This window comes from Phyllopteryx taeniolatus, chromosome 14, assembly GCF_024500385.1.
Source record: "Phyllopteryx taeniolatus isolate TA_2022b chromosome 14, UOR_Ptae_1.2, whole genome shotgun sequence".
NCBI lineage: Eukaryota > Metazoa > Chordata > Actinopteri > Syngnathiformes > Syngnathidae > Phyllopteryx > Phyllopteryx taeniolatus.
In genome coordinates, this window is record NC_084515.1 from 24,740,250 (window position 1) to 24,761,344 (window position 21,095).

General features: G+C 41.1%; 1 protein-coding gene and 1 long non-coding RNA gene across 3 annotated transcripts in view; one reads left to right on the plus strand and one right to left on the minus strand.

The window, feature by feature from the left end:
- larp4b (La ribonucleoprotein 4B) overlaps positions 1-18,484 on the minus strand; it is a 71,069-nt gene extending 52,585 nt beyond the window's left edge. Inside the window, exons 1-2 of one of the 2 annotated variants that reach the window (XM_061796409.1) lie at positions 17,612-18,482; positions 9,487-9,620 (exon numbers count right to left, since the gene is read on the minus strand). In XM_061796409.1, coding sequence (XP_061652393.1) covers positions 9,487-9,567 — 81 coding nt within the window. In that variant the 5' untranslated portion in view covers positions 9,568-9,620; positions 17,612-18,482. Of the gene's footprint in view, positions 1-9,486; positions 9,621-17,611 lie in introns of both variants that reach the window. The other variant, XM_061796410.1, reaches the window with a different exon arrangement.
- Positions 7,224-8,104, plus strand: LOC133488494 (uncharacterized). The gene is made up of 3 exons (XR_009791668.1): positions 7,224-7,338; positions 7,513-7,665; positions 7,771-8,104. It is a non-coding gene; the product is annotated as an uncharacterized LOC133488494 (long non-coding RNA).
- Positions 18,485-21,095: the final 2,611 nt, after the last annotated feature.

Sequence of the window (21,095 nt, forward strand, 5' to 3'; positions counted from 1 at the left end):
TGTATTCAACGCGTGCCTGAAGGCTCACGCAGACTTTTCAAACATCTGTCACGTTGACAAACGTCCTCACAAAGCGCTCCTAAGATGTCATCGCGTCTTGACGATACAAATCAGATGACGTGAACGTATGTTGTGACGCTCTCATGCAACCTTTATCTCAGACACGCACGGGGGCACAATAGCCTGTTCGAAGGCTGACAAGGTAATTAACAGGAAGGTTTTTGGTGTAATGTATGGAGGCCCCACCATCGCAACCACCCATTTAAATCACCCACGCGCCCTCTTCTTGTAATTATAGGCCAAAGATCACAACAAGCAACTAAAGCAGCGACTTGGCCTGTATGACTGAAGATGACCGCATTGCATACCATTGGACATTTTCCTGATGCATTCCAATGGCTGTATGAAATCACAGGTGAAGTGGAGGTGCTCGATCTCAGTATATCATTGTTTCTTACAATACCAATATTCTGACTTCGATACTCTCCCTGTATAAAGTACGCCCATACTAGGGATGCACGATAGAACTGTTTTTTTCCACCGATACCGATAACTTGCCGCTTCTCCAAACTGATACCAATGCCAAACATTTGTTTAATGGTTTATATCAGGGGTCAATTTCCAAACCAAGGACCCCCCCCCCCCCCCCCACACACACACACAAATTGATGGACACCTGAAGCAGGGATAAGCTACTTACGTATATTGTATATAATTGTGTTTTATATTAAACTCGTCCTATAACAGAATGACTTGTTGTCTATATACAACTCAAATTCCAATGAAGTTGGTACGTTGTGTTAAACATAAATAAAAACAGAATACAATGATTTGCAAATCATCTTCAACCTATATTTAATTGAATACACTACAAAGAAGACATTTAATGTTCAAACTGATAAACATTATTGTTTTTCGCAACTAATCATTAACTTGAGAAATTTATGCCTGCAACACGTTCCAAAAAAGCTGGGACAGGGTCATGTTTCCCAGTGTGTTACATCACCTTTTCTTTTAACAACATTCAATAAACGTTTGGGAACTGAGGACACTAATTGTTGAAGCTTTGTAGGTGGAATTATTTCCCATTCTTGCTTGATGTACAGCTTCAGCTGTTCAACAGTCCGGGGTCTCCGTTGTTGTATTTTACGCTTCATACTGCGCCACACATTTTTAATGGGAGACAGGTCTGGACTGCAGGCAGGCCAGTCTAGTTCCCGGACTCTTTTACTACGAAGCCACGCTGTTGTAACACGTGCAGAATGTGGTTTGGCATTGTCTTGCTGAAATAAGCAGGGGCGTCCATGAAAAAGACATTGCTTGGATGGCAGCATATGTTTCTCCAAAACCTGTATGTAGCTTTCAGCATTAATGGTGCCTTCACAAATGTGTAAGTTACACATGCCATTGGCACTAACACATTGACGACTCTAAATTGCCCGAAGGTGTGAATGTGAGTGCGAATGGTTGTTTGTTTGTATGTGCCCTGCGATTGGCTGGCAACCAGTTCAGGGTGTACCCTGCCTCCTGCCCGATGACTGCTGGGATAGGCGACCCTAGTGAGGAGAAGCGGCTCAGAAAATGGATGGCTGGATGGATGATCAGTTTGAACATTAAATATCTTGTCTTTGTAGTGTATTCAATTAATTATAGGTTGAACATGATTTGCAAATCATTGTATTTTACCAACTTCATTGGAATTGGGGATGTACATGTATAAATGTACCTCAGTGTTTTCTCCTACATAGGCTTTACTTGGGCGTCCCGCCCAAGTATATTAACAGCCGCCCGAGATAATGAAACTTAAAAAAAAATAATAATAATCCAGGCTCGTACTGCACAGAAAAGCTCCACTCTGCCTGCCTGTTTCTCTCATTGTGTTGAGCCGTTTATATGGACGGATGGACACACACACACACACACACACACACACACACCTCTTCCCGCCAGCCCTACCCGCCCGCGCCCATCAGCTCAGCAGCATTGTTGACTGGCTGACTGCAGAAATAAACGGCCTTCAAAGCGGGCGTTTCAGAGGTAAATTTAGTAAACTTTCCATCCCCTAAATTTAAATTGCTGAATGTCTGAAATGATACATTGTTGTTTCACAGTAACAGTATCTTAAATGTATCAACAAATAAACACACATTTCCCAGTTCATCCAAAATAATGCTGGACAACAAACCGCGTTAGCTTTCTCCTACTTCAGTAAACTTCTGTTACACTAAAATGAAACTTAGCAGCCAGCCTACAAGCTAACAGTAACTTGGATAACAATTAATCTGGTGCAATAACTAGGTAAAACTGTACAGTGAGAGTAGAAGTCACTAAAAGAGGGAGCGAGAGCTATGATTGCTTGAGTCGAACTAGTGTAAAGTAAAAGTGTAAAAAGTGTAAAGCAATAGCAAGCTAATTCTGTAAAGCACTTTGTGTTATATGTATGAAAAGTACTATACAAATAAATTTGATTTGATTTAGTGTAAGCTTCAATTAGGTAGGGAATATGCATATATTTTGGCATCTAATGCTTGGATTAGACCACAAAACAAATTTGTTCTTTCACGATTGCATTATGTCAGACTACTGCAATACAATCTTGCCGTATCTCGGTCAAATAGTGGCAACACTACATTACGATACCACGTATCACGTCTTTTATGATCACTGGGCTTTATCTGGTCAAATCAAACACTGTCCGGAGGCGTGACCAGAAAATGTCACCTCGCACCACAAGCAGATACAACAGTTACCATGGCGACAAGTTGTCAAACAATGGATCGCCACGGCAATGTTGGGGGGAAAAAAGAACAAAGGCAAAAAATGTGCAGTGTCACATGTTGCTAGGGAGAGGACGTTTTGAGCTATCTATTCATGGACTGCTTGAGGTATGGTCACGTACTTTTAATACGATACGGCTCGCAAGCAGGCAACAAAACGTTATGTAGCCTGGCAAGCTAGTGCTATTACTAACGTTTGTACATAAACATGCATGCGCTCTGTCGAATCATCCTCTAAAGCAGGGGTGTCAAACTCATTTTCACCAAGGGCCATAATGGCATTATCGATGCAGTCGAAGGGCCAGTTAGAAGACAGTAAATGTAACTAAATGTAATGTAAAATAAATTTAACTATACACAACATATTGTTAATTATTTACTATTTATTGCCCTGGTATTATAACATGAACCCTAAGAAACCGGCATTGCTCATCAATCACCCAAACTATTTAAGTAAATGAAGAATATCTACAAACCCAAGTTATAAGTTTTTTGTTACGCTTGACAATTTTGCACTACTCAGAACTAGTCTTTACACGATCAGGATTTTTGGGTCACCGAGTTTAAAAAAACGATAACCGCTCACAAGATGGAGGAATGTTTCTATTTAAATGAGCTGTTCATTTACTGTATATACGTGTGTACTGAATTGCTCAAAAAATTATGTTTACAATAAATAATATATCTTTGTTCCTCTATTTATGCCAGTGAGGCATAGTGACAGACAAAACAAATGCATGGTATTCTATTAGATGGCAGGAAGTAAATACAGTAATTAATGTATCCACTTTTTGTGACATTTTTGTTTGTTGGTGTGCCGTGAGATCTTTCAATTGTAAAATATGTTCCTTGGCTCCATAAAGGTTGGAAATCACTGCTCTAGTCAGATTGTGTATTCTAATCAGTCAGGTCAGACCAACATTACATGACGGAAATAATGGGTGCTAACTTACTGTAATTCAATTATTTTTAATTAAATTACTTCACCCAGACCGAAACTTTAGAGCATGAGTCGACAGAACGGCGGCATGTTTAAGCACAACCGTTCGTGCTACCGCTAGCTTGCTAGGCTACATAACATTTTATTGCCCGCTTGTGAGCCGTATCGTATTACAAGTACGTGAACATACCCCAAGAAAGCCTTAAACGAACATCCTCTCCTGTTCTGAGCACCGGTGACCACCAACAAACGTTTTTCCCCATTTTGTCCTTATAATACAAAGACGGCGCGCTCCACTCTTCTTGTCGTCGCCACGGTAACGACTGTATCCGGTCGCATTTGAGTTGACAAGCTAAAGCCCAATGATCGTAAAAAACGGGATGTGGTGGTGTCGGAATACAAGATTTTATTGCAGTAGTCTGACAGTGCAATCGTGAAAGAGCACATTTGTCTTGTAGTCTGAAAGTCATTACGTGTTGCCCGTCTCCGACGTGTTGTCTGTCCCACATCGCCAACGTTTTTTTTTTGTTTTTTTTTAACTTCTTTGGCCGTCGGATATTTACAGTACTACGTCAAAAGACGCGACAAGGCTAAAAATAAACTGGCTTTTGGATTCAAGTATACTGTGCACGCGGCGACGTGGAGTATTAATGTTTTTTGCGGAGCCGATCAATCGGCGAATGACAAAGTCGATCAGCCGATCAGCATAAAATGCTAAATATCGGTCGATACCAATCAGCCCGATCAAATCATTGTAAAGTCTACTCAGAACATTGGTGACAGAGTTAGCATTTTAGAAATACAAATCGGCCTGGTATAAAGTGCAAAGGGAACACCACGTCCTCATGAGAAATGTGTGAAGAGTGAATACTGTAAATATTTGTCTGCAAGAATACAGAAACCTGTGAACACAGCAGCAGAAAAATATATATTCGTTTTCCAATCTTTGTTGAAAAAGCCTTCTGTCGTAATCAATTTTTCGTTTCCTTGACATTTTGGGATAATTTTTTTTTCAAGTCACTTAGAAAACTGCTGCTTTACACTGATGCGGGTACACTACCACCTCGTGGTAAGAGCCCATCACTTGGCGGTAAGTTGTAAGGCAACGATGTATTCTGGGAAATGTAAATAAATCAAACATGCTAGACTTTTCAACTTGGCGTCTTAGGGCTATCGTAGGGCCAAATCGTTGGTCATGGATTATCACATTACAATAATTTTTGTTGTTCCCGACAAAATATGTTGGGCCCGATCTGGGAAATCAGAAATAATTTCCATCCAGTAGTGCTGCAATTAGTAATAGGGTATTCTACTGACAATGCTATCAGAATAATCAACTATAAGGATAACATATATTTTTGCTAGGTTAAAGACCAATTATGAATACACGAGAAAATGAGACATTTCACTTACGAATGAAAGACCAATTCGTTTCCTCTTTTAGATGAGAAACAGTACTTTTCTTAAATTCACATTGTGCATATAGCAGGAAACTGTATTTTCTTGTCTACAAACATTTCTAGTGAGGCAATTTCAAACAAAGGCATTTCTTGTATCAAAAACATAAGACAATTAATAAAAAGAGGAACAGAAGTTTGTCATCTCGCTAAAAAGGCAAAATTTTATCCAACTATCTCAGTTGTAACACTAGGGTCACTACATAAAAATATTACATCAAAAAGAGGCAAAGAAGAAAAGGACACGAAGAAGAATCAAGAACGTAGTTTCAGGTCGAATAGATGCTAGCTGTGTGCTGATCAATTGGTAAATTAAGTGAATAAAAAAAGAAATACAGCACAAGACTGATTTTTGAGAAAACTCCACTGACTAAACCAGGCACGGCTGGCCCGCCGTGCAACTATCTGTGGGATCGCTCCCAAAACTAGCTGCTAAGGCTAACAAAAATAAGCATGTGACGTCAAGCCGTGCAAATCCCACAATGCAATGTGAATTTTATTTTTTTTGGGGGGGGGGGGGGGGGGCATTAACATCCTCATTACGTTAATTGACATCATTTCTGTGTGTTACCTGTGGTTCTTGGAATGTATATCTTATTTAACTGTCACATTTATTGCTGATTTATGTTGTACTTTTTTCCCTCCATGCAACCATTACTTTAGGTAGTGTGTATAAAAATGACCTCTTAGTCAATTCCTGTACAACAGTGTGCCCATCAGTGCACTAATTGTCTAAAGATAGTAAGAATTAACTATAATGTGGTATACTTTGACCTAATCAGTAATATCTGCAGCATTATGTTGCCACTTTTCATCTTTTCCTGTAGTATAACAATAAGTGACACATGCAGCCGTAGAAAGACAAGTTACAAATTCTGATTTGTCAGGGGTTTGGTCAAAGTAGTAAGGCTTTTCAAATCAATGGGTTCAAGTCCAAGTGAAGTCACGAGTCATTGCTGTTCAAGTCTTCTACCATCTTGTCAAGTCCAAGTCATGTGAGTCGAGTCTACACCTTCTATGTTGTACGTGTTTGCTGTTTTGCAGATTTGCTCATCTTTTCTCTAGCAGAAGTCATGGATGGATGACTGGATTGATACTTTATTAATCCCGTGATGGAAATTAGATTTACAAACTTCATAAAGTTTTAAAACCCATCCACACGACTAGGTGTTTCTTATGAAAAGTGAAATGGAAAAAAATATCAATGTTTACTCGCGGGCGCACACACGTAATTTTGAAACGATGCTGTAATGTCATGACGGCAGATTTTATTATTTTTTTAAATTCCCGGTGACAAGTTTAGCAGATAATATTGGTAACACAGTATAGGGTTCAAATAAGTAAAGCAGTGAGTGATGAGTGACGGTTTAGTGAAATACAGTATTTACAAACAGCTGCGGCACGAGTAGGGCTATGCTAGCCAGCTCCTCCATTAGCCTCACCAACAGTTTGGATGACAGAGTGCACAGTTCTTTGTAAATGTTATCCAAAAGGAATAATCCTCCAGTGAATAAAGGATCATAACAGCGCGTATCTTTGTTTCGCTTTTAAACTGGCCGCGTTTGGGAAGCCAGCACGTACATCTGCGGGTTGTGTCATTTTCCTGTTGGCCAACAAAAAAAACTATACATGCATTCCATTGAGGTCGATTGTTTCAATTCACCCACTTGTTCAGCTGCTCAACTCCTGAAAAAAGTGCTCGGCTTGCTAGTTTGGGAGCGAGAGTTTATTTTGCTGGTCACTGAGTGATGTGACTGAATCATGTCCGCTGATTTGGCGAATGAGGACCTCGATGCACTTCCTCCTTTCTCTCCTCCTCCAATGCTGTCAATGCACCTGTTTGGTTGTTTTCGTTTAGAGGCGGTATGAATATTCGATAACGTAAAATTGCACAACGTTAAAGCAACGTTCACTATTATATCAAAGGCAATATATATCGCCCACCCATACTTTCCACTCAAAGAGTATAACTGAACATGTAACCACCAACATCTGGAACAATCAGTGTTACGGCCGTAACGAGTCAACGTTCAGTGATTTCCGGAACAAAATACAGATGTTCCGTAACATTTGGCGACTCTGAGAAACCAACGTAGGATGCTGCCGCCACATTGCTCCCAAGAGTGGATGTCATTCAAGGAACGTGTCCACAAGAGCATTCAAGGTTCTACTCAATTCTTACACCTAAATATTTTGGGTTTTTTTTGGGTTGTATTATTTTATTTTTTTAAATCCCTCAAATCTTAATTAAAATTTGCAGGGATAATTTCTCTGTAAATCAGGATTCCATGCTGACATTTTTAAAAATTTGTGTCAACTTATTTTCTATCCTGGTTAGAACAAAAGCCAGGGAGCAATGATGGAAAAGCTGGCCAGGGAATATGATGAGTGGGCAAACCTCTACCCTTCCTTGGCCCAACTGGCTGCAGCAGCCCTGATCATCCCAGTGTCAAGTGTAAATTGTGAGCAAGACGTCCTGGCGACGAACAGGGTAAAACATTCAAACCATAATGTAAAAGAACACAATGTGAAGAATGTCAGTTAATTTTCTTGTGCTATCTTCCAAAATGGTTATGCATTTTTTTCTCTCATTCAGATCAAAACTGACCTGAGAAAACTTCAAGAAGAGCACCTTGCTGCATGCATGAGGATTAGTAAAAATGGACCTACCCCTGAATCCTTTCTATAGAGAAAGGCCTTAGAAATGTTTGTCTTTTCAAAGCAAAGATCCATTGTTCAGACAGAAATTGTCAACTTTGTAAACAGCTAACTACAAATTATATAATAGCGTATGTGCAATAAATAAGCATTGTTCATAAACCTTTGTTTGAATAGATTTTGAATGCGCTTACACCATTGCGCCACCCTGCACCACCACAAGAAAATTCTCAATCTTGGGGAAACGCAGTGTACCTAGTTGCTGTGCAATTAATGCCAATATATTCAAATCATACAGGAGTTCAAAGTATTTTTTTATTTTAAACAATACAAGAACAGGCGATCATTCATGTTAATGTTCATTTAAAGACATTTGGTGCTGATTAAGCCGCCAGACACGGGTCATTAGCGGATGCGCGCTCGTGCTGGCCCCGTCGAATGAAGGAGGGAGGGGTGTTGTGTTTTTATGTGAATTCCATTTGTATATCTTATTTATTGTCCAGTAAGCTAACACTGTAAAGGAAAGATGGATAGGAGCAGCGTTCTGCAGGGGTTAGCTTTTTTCTTTAGCTGTTAGCCTACCGCGCAACTATGGTTTGGCATGCGGCCAAACCGCCCCCACTTGCTACTCTGTCGGCTTGAGCGGTAAGAGCTTGCGCTGCTTCGTAGGCCGCCGAGTTTCGCCGAGAGCTGCGCTCTAAAGGACATAAACGGTCCAGAGCATCATAGTTACAAACTCAAAGTCTTTGGAAGATCGTAATTTTGGCAAGTGCTAGCGATAATTTGCAACTGACTGTTTATGGTTGTCCTAAGTGAAGAATTTTGGTCCAAATATCCATGACTATCACAAGCCAATCCAACAGCAGCCGCTGAATGAGACGGCACGTTTTCAGTGCAGTTTCTTGTTTTTTTCCCGAACCAAGCAGTGTGACGTAATTGTTTCCCCCAATTTCGGACCGAATAATGTGGACCCCTAGAGTCCATACTGAAACTGAAACAATACCATGGAAAAAGTCTAAAACCGCAGTAAAAGAACCCTCTAATACTAAATTTATATATATTTTAAAGCTTCATCCATATAATACCAAAATATATGCATGTGAAGTGCAGTGCCTCTTCCTCTTGTTCTACACTCTAGTATCTGTGACTTTGAATGTGTGGGTAGAAAAGGTGGGGCTTTTGATTTATGATTAGGTGTAGCCGTCGCAGCTTGTGTATGAATGTCCTTGTTACATTTTTTTTTTTTTTTGTTACCGTGTGTTCAATAAAGCGATTGAATGTGCACTGAGGCTGTGTCTATCCTTGACCACCTGTGGAGGGATTACCACTTGTTCCAACTAGCATTGGTAAATGAGTTAATTATGTTTACTTTACCATAGACGTGCAGTTGTGTAAGCAAGTTCTAAATGAACTAAGTGTGAAATGATCCCAAACTTTTGACATTCTCCGTCTTTTGCGCACCGTTTCATCCTTGCTCGCGCTTATTGCCACGTGAGTTTGTCTGATACAAAAATTACCACCGCAAAATCTGCGATATAAAGAAAATAGATATGTGGGATTTAAAAATCCACAATAAGTGAACCACGCTATGGTGAGGGATGACTGTATGTCACCTCTAAGGTGAACTGACAGTTTGACATAAACTAGGACATACCAAATGAGCGTTGTCCTTGGCCTCTTGTACTTGCTGCACCTGTGGTTCAGCGACAACCTTCGTGTCCTGGTCAGAAGTCATGAGCCGTCTGCTTCTTGGCTCCTCAGGGAGAAGTGTGTGTGGCACCGAGGAGGCTATGGCACACCGCAAGGGAGAAACAAAACGACACAAAAGGAAAAAAAAAAGGAAAAAATAAAATAAAATCAAGGCAAAGTTTGCTCACCGATGTGTCATAACACCAAGAAAACAACCCCAAATCTGCAAAAATAAAAGGCTTGCATGGTGGTCTTTGTTACCTTTGCACTATAAAAAACAAAAACAAAAACCACAGTAGATCATTGCGCAATCAATCAATACACCCCCCCAGTGAGTCAATATGGCTTTGTTCTCACATTGATTTGAATGAGTGCGGGAAAAGAAAAACACTGCGCATTTGGTTGGATTCCAGCTGTCCCAAACAGATGATAAGACAATTATCAAATCAAACATTTTAACCTATCGACATACACAACACTTGACATCTCCAGGCAACTAATATTTAAACGAGACCTAATCATTATTAACTAGGACAATCAGGCCTGGGTCCGACAGTAAGCCTTTCTGAGTGGCGGGCCCTGTCAGAACCGGTACTGGCTCTGTATATTCATATGATATGATACGTTTCAATAATTAGTTCATATTTCATATTTATTTACACTGTATGATTTATGCCATTAAGAAAATATTACTTCTGTATAGTGAGTTTTTTGGGGCAGAAACTAGACTTTACACCGATCCGATTGGCTTGATCAGTATTGACCGATAATTAGCATTTTATGCTGATCGGCTTTAATGTCATAATTCGCCGATCCGTTCCGCAAAAGAGATTTACTCCATGTCGCCGTTGTGTACCAATCCAAAAGCTAGTTTCTTTTTTGCTTTGTCATGTGTCTTGGGATGTAGTAGTAACTATCTGACAGTCAATAAAGTTTCATTTCCATCTTGTCGCTAAAAAAACATTCGGTGGTGTGGGACTTTTTTGCGGTGCCTCAGACAGACAACATGTAAGGCCTGGGTCAGACTACAAGACAAATTTGGTCTTTCACGATCAGACTACCACAATAAAATCTGCCCCAAAAAAACAGATTGTGTAAAGCCAAGTTATACAGTACTGCATGTCAGTAGTGGGGAAAAATTTCACTATTATGACTGTTGTTCTGCTTGTGTGGCCTTATCGTTATACAAGTCCGACCCCTGACCCTCCTGTTGTTGGTGCGAGCAGTCAGCGAGCCCTACAACTTTTCCCATTGTTGAAAAAGTTGTCTCTTTTGGGAAATTTTGGGGTACCGCGGCTTGGTAGAGCAAAGATAATTATGCAAAACGTGCTTATAAAGAGTGGGTGCTAGCAGAGAAAATACTTCTAATATGATATCACTTTTGGGAGAGCGTCACCAGTCACTCTTCAACAAATTCGAGGTAACATTAATATGTTACTATATCGCTGCCTTGAAATGAACGTTTGCAAACAGCTACGAGAGTTAGCGTCTACAACCAGTGAAAGAAATACGCGAGACTCGCTATTGAGGCAGATAAATAGCTAACTAGCAAGGCTACCACCAGAGAAGTAGCTACTCATTTTCAGAGAAATACGTACTTCTACTGTTGTTATGGGCTGATATCAGATTTTAACGTTATGATCATGGTGAGTAAAAATATCACGATTTCACTGTAATACAATTATAGCTCTAAAGAACAGAGTTCCAAGGCAAAAACCACTGCTGACCAAAAAGAACATCAAGGCTTGTCTTACTTTAGCAAAAAAAAAAAATAATAATAAAACATTTTGGATTTCCGAGACTTTTGGAAGAATATATGGACTGAAATATATATATGAAAGTTGAGCTTTTTGGAAGGCGTGTGTCGTGTTTCATCTGGCGTAAATGGAGCACAGCACTTCAGAAAAAGATCATCATACCAACACTCAAACATGGTCGTGGTAGTGTGATGGTCTTGGGCTCCTTTTCTCCTTCAGGACCTGTGCTGTGATTGATGGAACCATGAATTCTGCTCTTTCACAGAAAATCTTGAAGGAGAATATGTTCAGCCATCGGTTTCTGACCTCAAGCTGAAGCACACTTTGGTTCTGCACCAGGATACCGATCCAAAACACACCAGCAAGTCAACTTCCGAATGGCGTAAAAAACAAACTTTGCTTTGAAAGAAACTGTTTTTTTTTGTTGGAAGAAACTGCCTTTTTGGGAATGTTTATATACAGAACATCTGGTCCAAAATCACATTCAAATTCGAGTAAAACAGTACAACTTGATTATTTCTCAACATTTCTCCACAACCCTTTTGTTTCGTCCACTACTCCGCTCAGATTGGTTGAGTTTCAGTTAAAAATATCCACCAGTAAGCTCGTACAGGCCGAAATTCCAAAAGGTTCTCCAAGTCGACGTCAAATTAACGTGACGATCCAAACCGTGTCACTTGTCTTAAAAACTCGACTCAAATAGCGCAGATGGAACATTCTTCGTGAAAAGAGCAGTGTGGGCAGTAGAATATCCATTTATTTTTTTGTTCCATCAATTTATTTGTTATGGGGTGGCGCGGCGCTTGACTGGATAGCACATCTGCCTCACAGTTCTGAGGACCAGGGTTCAAATCCCGGCCCCGCCTGTGTGGAGTTTGCATGTTCTCCCCGTGCCTACGTGGGTTTTTTCTGGGTACTCTGGTTTCCTCCCACATCCCAAACACATGCATGGTAGGATGATTTAAGACTCTAAATTGCGCTTAGGTGTGAATGTGTGCGCGTATGGTTGTTTGTTTATATGTGCCCTGCGATTGCCTGGCGAACGGTTAAGGGTGTACCTCGCCTCTCGCCCGAAGACAGCCGGGATAGGCTCCAGCACGCCCGCGGCCCTTGTGAGGATAAAGCGGATAGGCGTTTGACGTGCTTATTCCATGTTTTTCAGAAAACTCCACAAAGACCGCAGCTTGACTAAAAAACGCAACACAAATAGCGCAGATGGAACATTCTTCGTAAGAGCACTGTGGCAGTAGAATAGGTCATGTACTTTATCAATTGTTTTTTTTGTACATTTATTTGTTATCGAGGTTTTTTTAGCCATTTGAAGTGCCTATTCCATGTTTTTTCAGAAAATTCCACAAAGACCGCAGCCAATTGTCACGTTGCTAATGTGAGTCCGCGAGTCTATTATATGATAGTCTCCCAATTCTTGAACTCAAGAGAGAAAAGGTGCTAAAGAATAGAGATAGATGTTTTTTTCAGGCCCAATTACTAGTAGTCAAAGAGGCCAATAACCAACACTTGGAGACAATATTCATTTTAGACTTCACACCGATCTTATCGGCCTGATCGGCCGATAATTAGCATTTTATGCTGAGCGGCTGAAATGTCATAATTCGCCGATCCGCAAAAGACATTTACTCCGCGTCTCCGCCATGTACGGTATATTTAAATCCAAAAGCTAGTTTATTTTTAGCCTTGTCACGTGTCTTTTGACGTAGTACTGTAAATATCTGACAGCCAATAAAGTTATTTAGAAAAAAAACATGTCGGCGGTGTGGGACAGACAACAAACACGTCTGAGACAGACAACATTTAATGTGCGGATCAGACTACAAGACAAATTTGGTCTTTCACGATTGCACTGTCAGACTACTGCAATAAAATCTTGTGTTCCGATACCACCGCATCCAGTTCTTTACGATCACTGGACTTTATCTTGTCAACTCAAACGCGACAGAATACACTTGTTACCATGGCGACGACATCGCGACGCGTCTATTATAAGAACAAAAAGGGGAAAACGTGTGTTGGTGGTCATCGGTGCTCGGAAGATTACATTAATTTCAGGCTTGCTTGAGGTATGGTCACGTACTTTTAATACAATACGGCTCACAGGCAGGCAACAAAATGCAGAGTAAACTAGTTCTAGCACTAACGGTTGTGGGTAAACATGCTGGCGTTAGTAATTTAATTACAGTAAGTTAGCACCCATTATTTCTGTCATGTTGTAATGTTGCTTTGACCTGACTGATTAGAATACACAATCTGACTAGAGCAGTGATTTCCAACCTTTATGGAGCCATGGCACATATTTTACAATTGAAAAATCTCACGGCACAACAACAAACAAAAATGGCACAAAGAGTGGATACATTAATTACCGAATGCACTTCCGGCCAGCTAATTTAAGACCATTTATTTGTTCTGTCTGTCACCATGCCTCACTGGCATAAATAGATGAACAAAGATATATTTATTGTAAATATAATTTTTTGAGCAATTAAGTAAATGAACAAGTCATTTAAATAGACACATTGCTCCATCTTGTGATAGAATCGGTGATCATTTATCGTTTTTTTAAACACGCTGAACGGTCCCAAAAATCCTGATCATGTAAAGCCTAATTCATTTGCAGTAAAAGGGCAAATATTGGCGTCACAACTTTGAACAATACAAACGCCAACACTTAACTTTGTTTAAATGCCTTTAAGCAGATGTTTAATAAACAGCTTTTCAGATTTGTAACATGTTGTTAGTTGTTTTTTTTTATCTTAGACAAAAGACAGATTTGTTTTAAAATTCTATCAGCGTGTCATATAAAGTTAAATGAAAACTTAAATAGCTCCCTAAAGTTTTCTACAGTAAATAATTTTCCAAATTTCTTTTTTCCCCCCAATATGACTGAAATGTTAATTTTCACTTATGTTAATCTTAAATTCAAACAAAACAAAAAAAAAAAGTGCAGTGAGTTCCCAGGGTTTTAAAAGTAAGGGCGTCGCCTGTGTAGAGTTTGCATGTTCTCCCCATGCCTGCATGGGTTTTCTCTTGGTTCTCCTGTTTCCTCCCACATTCCAAAAAAACATGCATGTTAAGACTCCAAATTGCCCATACGTGTGAATGCGAATGGCTGTTTGTCTATATGTGCCCTGCGATTGGCCGGTGACCAGTTCAGGGGTGTACCCCGCCTCTCACCCAGAGTTAACGGAGATAAGCACCAGCACGCCCGTGACCCTAGTGAGGATAAAAGGTATGGAAAATGGATGGATGAAAATTTAAACAAATACATAAATAGTCCAAGTTTTAGTTCACCGATATGCCTAAAAATGTTGAATATCAACGCCAATAATCAGTCTATTCCTACTAAATAATACTTTGAAACATGTGTTTAATAAGTTTGTTTTAATTACCGAATGGGTGAGTACCGATTCCAGATATCAGTAACGGGCAGATACTGGCCTCTTGTCAATGTATCTAACAATTAGACTTTACACTGATCTGATCAGCTTGATTGGTATTGGCCGATAATTTGCATTCTATGCTGATCGGCTTTAATGTCATAATTCTCCAATCCAATCAATGACGTCATTGATCGGCTCCGCAAAAGACATTTACGCCGCGTCGCTATTGTGTACAGTATAGGCTTTACATGATCAGGATTTTGAGGGCCAATCACCGAGTTTAAAAAAACGATAACTGATCCGATCACAAGATGGAGCAATGTGTCTATTTAAATGACTTATTCATTTACTGTATATACTTGTGTACTTAATTGCTCAAAAAAATATATTAATAATTAGTAATGTATCTTTCTTCATCTATTTATGCGATTGTTGTTTTTGTGGCCATGGTAACGAGTTGCGAAGATAAACCCCAATGATCGGAAAAGACGGGATGCTGTGGAATCAGAATACAAGATTTTATTGCAGTGGTCTGACAGTGCAATCATGAAAGACCAAATTTGTCTTGTAGTCTGATCCAGGCTTTACGTGTTGTCTGTCCCACACCGCTGACGTTTTTTTTTTTTTTTTTTTAATAACTATCGGTGGTCAGATATTTACAGTACTACGTCAAAAGATGCGACAAGGCAAAAAATAAACTAGCTTTTGGATTCAAATATACCGGAAACGATGGCGACGCGGAGTAAATGTCTTTTGCAGAGCCAATCAATGACGTCATTGATCTGATCGGCAAATAATGACATTAAACCCGATCAGCATAAAATGCTAATTATCGGCTGATACCGATCAGGCCGATCAGATCGGTGTAAAGTCTCATACAGTATATTTTAATCCAAAAGCTAGTTTATTTTTAGCCTTGTCGCGTGTCTTTTGACATAGTACTGTAAATATCTGACAACCAATAAAGTTTTGTTTTTGTTTTTAAACGTTGGCTGTGTGCGACAAACAACAAGACAAATTTGGTCTTTCATGATTGCACTATGTCAGACTACTGCAGTGATTTCCAACCTTTTTGGAGCCATGGCACATATTTTACAATTGAAAAATCTCACGGCACACCAACAAACAAAATTGTCACAAAAAGTGGATACATCAATTACTGCTTATACTTCCTGCCATCTAATAGAAGAGCATGTATTTGTTCCGTCCGTCACTATGCCTCACTGACATAAATAGATGAGCAAAGACATTATTTCTTGTAAATAAACAATTTCTTGAGCGACTAAGTAAAATTTTATAATTTCCCACGGCACACCTGAAGAGTGCTCACGCCACACTCCTGCCCCGGCACACTGGTTGGGAATCACTGGACTACTGCAATAAAATCTTTTATTCCAATACCACCGCATCCCGTCTTTTACGATCACTGGACTTTATCTTGTCAACTCATACGCGACTGAATACACTCGTTACCATGGCGACGACATCGCGACGCGTGTATTATAAGAACAAAATAGGTGTGTTGGTGGTCATCGGTGCTCGGAAGATTACATTAATTTCAGGCTTGCTTGAGGTAAGGTCACGTACTTTTAATGCAATACGGCTCACAGGCAGGCAACAAAACGCCGAGTAAGCTAGTTCTAGCACTAACGGTTGTGCGTAAACATGCTGCCGTTAGTTCGAATCACGCTCTAAATTTCGGTGTGTGTGAAGTAATTCAATTACAATAACGTAATTCAATTACAATAAGTTAGCTCCCATTATTTTTGGCATGTTGTAATGTTGGTTTGACCTGACTGATTAGAATACATTACCTGACTAGAGCAGTGATTTCCAACCTTTATGGAGCGAAAGCACATATTTTACAATTGGAAAATCTCACAGCACACCAACAAACAAAAATGTCACAAAAGGTAGATACACAGTAATTAATGTATGTACTTCCTGCCATCTAATAGAGCATTTATTTGTTCTGTCTGTCACTATGCCTCACTGGCATAAATAGAGGAACAAAGATACATTATTTCTCCTTAATGAATACGTTTTTGAGTGGTTCAATACAATTTTATAATTTCCCACAGCACACCTGAAGATTGCTCATGGCAGACTAATGTGCCACGGCACACTGGTTGGGAATCACTGGACTACAGAACGAATACTTTTGAAGATACTCGGTATACAGTACACAAGTATATACAGTAAATGAACAAGTCATTTAAATAGACACATTGCTCCATCTTGTGATCGGATCGGTGATCGGTTATTCAACCTCGCGGATCGGCCCCAAAAATCCTGATCGTGCAAAGCCTACTAGTAATCTAACATCAAGTCCACCTTGCCAGTAGTTGCCGCTACTGCGACGTTTGACACCTGTGCAACTCATCGTGTGTGTTAGAAAAAGGTGCGTACTCAAGAGTGAATACTTGTACTGTATCGGTCTGAAGTAGAAGAAAAAGTAGTATTGAACAGCCCAAGATTTGAATAAGTGAGGGAAGGGTAAACTATACAGTATAACTTTTTCTTAATTTTTTCTCTTGATTGCGGCTTTTAATGAAAAGTGTCTGGGTATGGAACGTATCCACCGCGATAAAGGGGGGGGGGGGGGGGAGATTCCCAGTATCAGCATTGCAGGTGGGAGTACAAAAACGTGTAGTGTTTTGAGCACATGAGAAACGCCATGCTAAATTTCTCGCTGGGACAGGGGGCCACATTTCAACACCACCAAAAATAAATGAATACATAAATATCGTTGGATGTTTTAGTTGATCGAGCAGCTCCAGTGGAAGATGGCGACCTCCGGCGTGATTTCGCCCCGCTTCCCCCAACGAGCTAACTTCACCCGACTTTCCCAAAACAAAGCTTTTTTCGCAACCTTTCGAAGGGCACCTTAACAACAGTTCACTTAAACGCGTTGAATAAAGAGTTTGCCACCCACCTGTCAACTCTCGCTGTCCGGCAATCCACAAAAAAAGGAGAAAAAAAGAGTCACGGCAGCGGCGGAAGCAGGCAGGCGACGTCGGGGTTTGGATTGAGGCCTACACTCGGCGTCCGGGGCTAAATACGACGCAGGTACTGTGTCGAGCACGCTAGCTGGAAATGACCGTCACAACGCACCGAGGCTCCCCAGGAACACTTCTCGGACCTTTAGAAGAGTGTTAACAACCCGGTCGACAAGTCCCAAAAAAGATTTATCCGCCCCAAAAAAGTGAGGTCTCGCCGACCAGCACTGCGGGCTCGGTAGCAGAGGGGCGCAAGATGGCTAGCAGCTAACCAACTTAGTGCAGTCGTGCTCGATAAATCTGGCGCCTGTACAATTTCACGTGAGGAAAACCCCCCCACACACACGGTCGGCGGCAGCAGCTGCTACGGGATGGGGAATAATCGAAGCTATGCGTCTAAATCGGAAAAATAAAGGTGTCAAAGCTTCCGGCTGAGCAGACACTCGTTACTAAAGATATGAGCGAGGATTTTGGAATGGAGAAGTCGCCGTTTCCTTTCTCTTTCGTGTTTCACACAAAGACTGTCTACGCTGCAACGATGACGACTCTACCTCCAAAAAGGCTCGAGTCATCCACGGGCTAAAAGAGTGGGTTTTTTTTCGACTCAAACTTTCATAGTAAGTGAAATAAATATTTTATTAACGATATGCTGAAATAAGATAAACCTTTTACTCAATGTTAATGACAACAGACATTATGTTGAATGGCAGCTGAGGAGTGGGAGCTCTTCAATTTCCGCTCCTCTCTGGCTCAGCCCGGAACCCGCAGCTGTCACGGAGGGCTCGCGCTCTCGCCCCTCCCCTTTCCGTCTGCCTGACCCTGATTAGCTGCAGGTCTCAGTGGCCCGCTCTGATTGGTTACTTTTCGCTGGCTGCGCACGCGGACCCACTCGTGATCAATCGGCGACGGGCGTGGCCTTTTCAACTCTGAGCGCGTTGATTGGCTGCCTGGTCGCCGCCGCGGATCATAACAAATACTGTATGTTGTATATCACGTTAAATTAACCATTTTCAAAATTCAAGATGTTTATTTGTCATATCAGTAAAAAACACAAGAGTAACACTGAGCAATTGTTTTTTTCCACCTTTCTGAAGGAAGGGGGGCAATTTACATAATAAATATTTAAAACAATGACAGATTTAAAAAAGGACAGTGTATTTGCTTTAATGCTTACCGACGTTAGAAAACACTTTACATACTCTTCATACAGTGTATTTCAATTTTCTATCTTTACATTTTAGTGCAGTACTATTTCCTAACACAGAAATGTAGGATTCTGCTGACACCCAGCATGATGACCGCTATAGCCTTGAGGCTAAACTTTGGCAACACCAATGCTGTTTTAGCTCAACTAAATTAAGCTCTCAGTTATTCTGGATCAGTAAGTTTTCATTTCAACTTGTCTTTGCACACAGTAAGGTGGTGTGAGAGATGTTGAGATTTTATGGGGATCATACAAGTGTAGTACAAGTATGATCCCCACAAAACAATGACAAACTGGCCATCAGAAGGCCACTTTGTCACCGTGTCATATTTTTGCCGCCACATCCAGAGTTTCTCTGTACAGTGTCAGCTTTTTAGCCGTAATTTTACCACATCTAAGGATACTGGAAATTTTCAAACATAACTGATGTTAACTGACTAGGGTTATATGAAAAAAAACCAAAAAAAACTAAACGAACATAAGTTGGTCTACTAGTCTTTTTGTTTCAACTTTAGCTTATTCTCCCAATCTCCACTTCCAAAATGGTGTACAAACAAATACTGATCATGTGATTGAAAACTATGGTCCATAAAATAAAAATCCAGTGTTTTAATGTCACGGAGAACCAATACTTTGTTACAGTACCTGAGCGTTTTGCCACATATCCATCCATCCATCCATTTTCTGAGCCGCTTCTCCTCATTAGGGTCGCGGGCGTGCTGGAGCCTATCCCAGCTGTCATCGGGCAGGAGGCGGGGTACACCCTGAACTGGTTGCCAGCCACTCGCAGGGCACATACAAACAAACAACCATTCGCACTCACATTCACACCTACGGGCAATTTAGAGTCTCCAATTAATGCATGTTTTTGGAATGTGGGAGGAAACCGGAGTGCCCGGAGAAAACCCACGCAGGCACGGGGAGAACATGCAAACTCCACACAGGCGGGACCAGGGATTGAAGCCGGGACCTCAGAACTGTGAGGCTGACGCTGTAACCAGTCGGCCACCATGCCGCCCCCATATATCCATATTTTATTTATTTATTTATGTATACAGTATTTCTGGCAATTCAGAATCAGTTTTATTGGCCAAGAATGGCAGCATGTTGCAATTAAATTGTAAGAAGTTAATGGCAAGAGGGTGCAGCATGATAGAACAGTGAGTGTATGAATAATGTCAAAGTGACCCAACAGAGATGTGCAAAATTGGCAGCATGTTGCAATGAAATTGCAAGTTAACTGTTTAAAAAGTTAATGGCAAGAGGGAAGAAGCTGTTGGAATATTTCCTGGTTTTAGTTTGCATTGGGCGGCACGGTGCACGACTGGTTAGAGCGTATGCCTCACAGTTCTGAGGACCGGGGTTCAATCCCCGGCCCCACCTGTGTGGAGTTTACATGTTCTCTCCGTGCCTGGGGGGTTTTCTCCAGGCACTCCGGTTTCCTCCCACATCCCAAAAACATGCATGGTAGGTTAATTGACAACTCTAAATTGCCCGTAGGTGTGAATGTGTGTGCGAATGGTTGTTTGTTTGTATGTGCCCTGCGATTGGCTGACAACCAGTTCAGGGTTTGCCCCGCCTCCTTCCCGATGATAGCTGGGATAGGCTCCGGCAGTTTGCATTGTTCGATAGCGCCTACCTGAGGGAAGGAGCTGGAATAGGTGGTGACCAGGATGTGGAGGGTCCAACAGGATTTTGTGTGCCCTTGTTTTAGTCCTGGCAGCGTGCAATTCCTCAGGTAGGTGGGTACGGATACTTTTTCAGCAGTCTTGACTGTCCGTTGCAGTCTTATTTTGTCCTCCTTTGTGGCAGCACCAAACTGACTGTGATGGATAAACACAGAACCGATTAAATGACTGCTGTGCAGAACTGCCTCAACAGCTCCTGTGGCAGGCCGTGCTTCCTCAGAAGCAGTAGGAAGTACATCCTCTGCTGGGACTTTAGTTGATATTGGCCTCCCACTTCAGGTTCTGAGAAATTGTAATTCCCAGGAACTTGAAGGTTTTTTGCCCGGTTGACACAGGGCAATTGGACAGGGTGAGGGGCAGCTGTGGCAAAGGATGTTTCCTGAAGTCCACGATCATCTCTATCATCACCAAAGCTCCAGCTGCTCCACCTCCTGTTGATACGCAGACTCGTCACTATCTTTGAAGAGGCCAATGACTGTGGTGTCGTCTGCAAACTTCAAGAGTTTGACAGCCGGGTGCGTTGAGGTG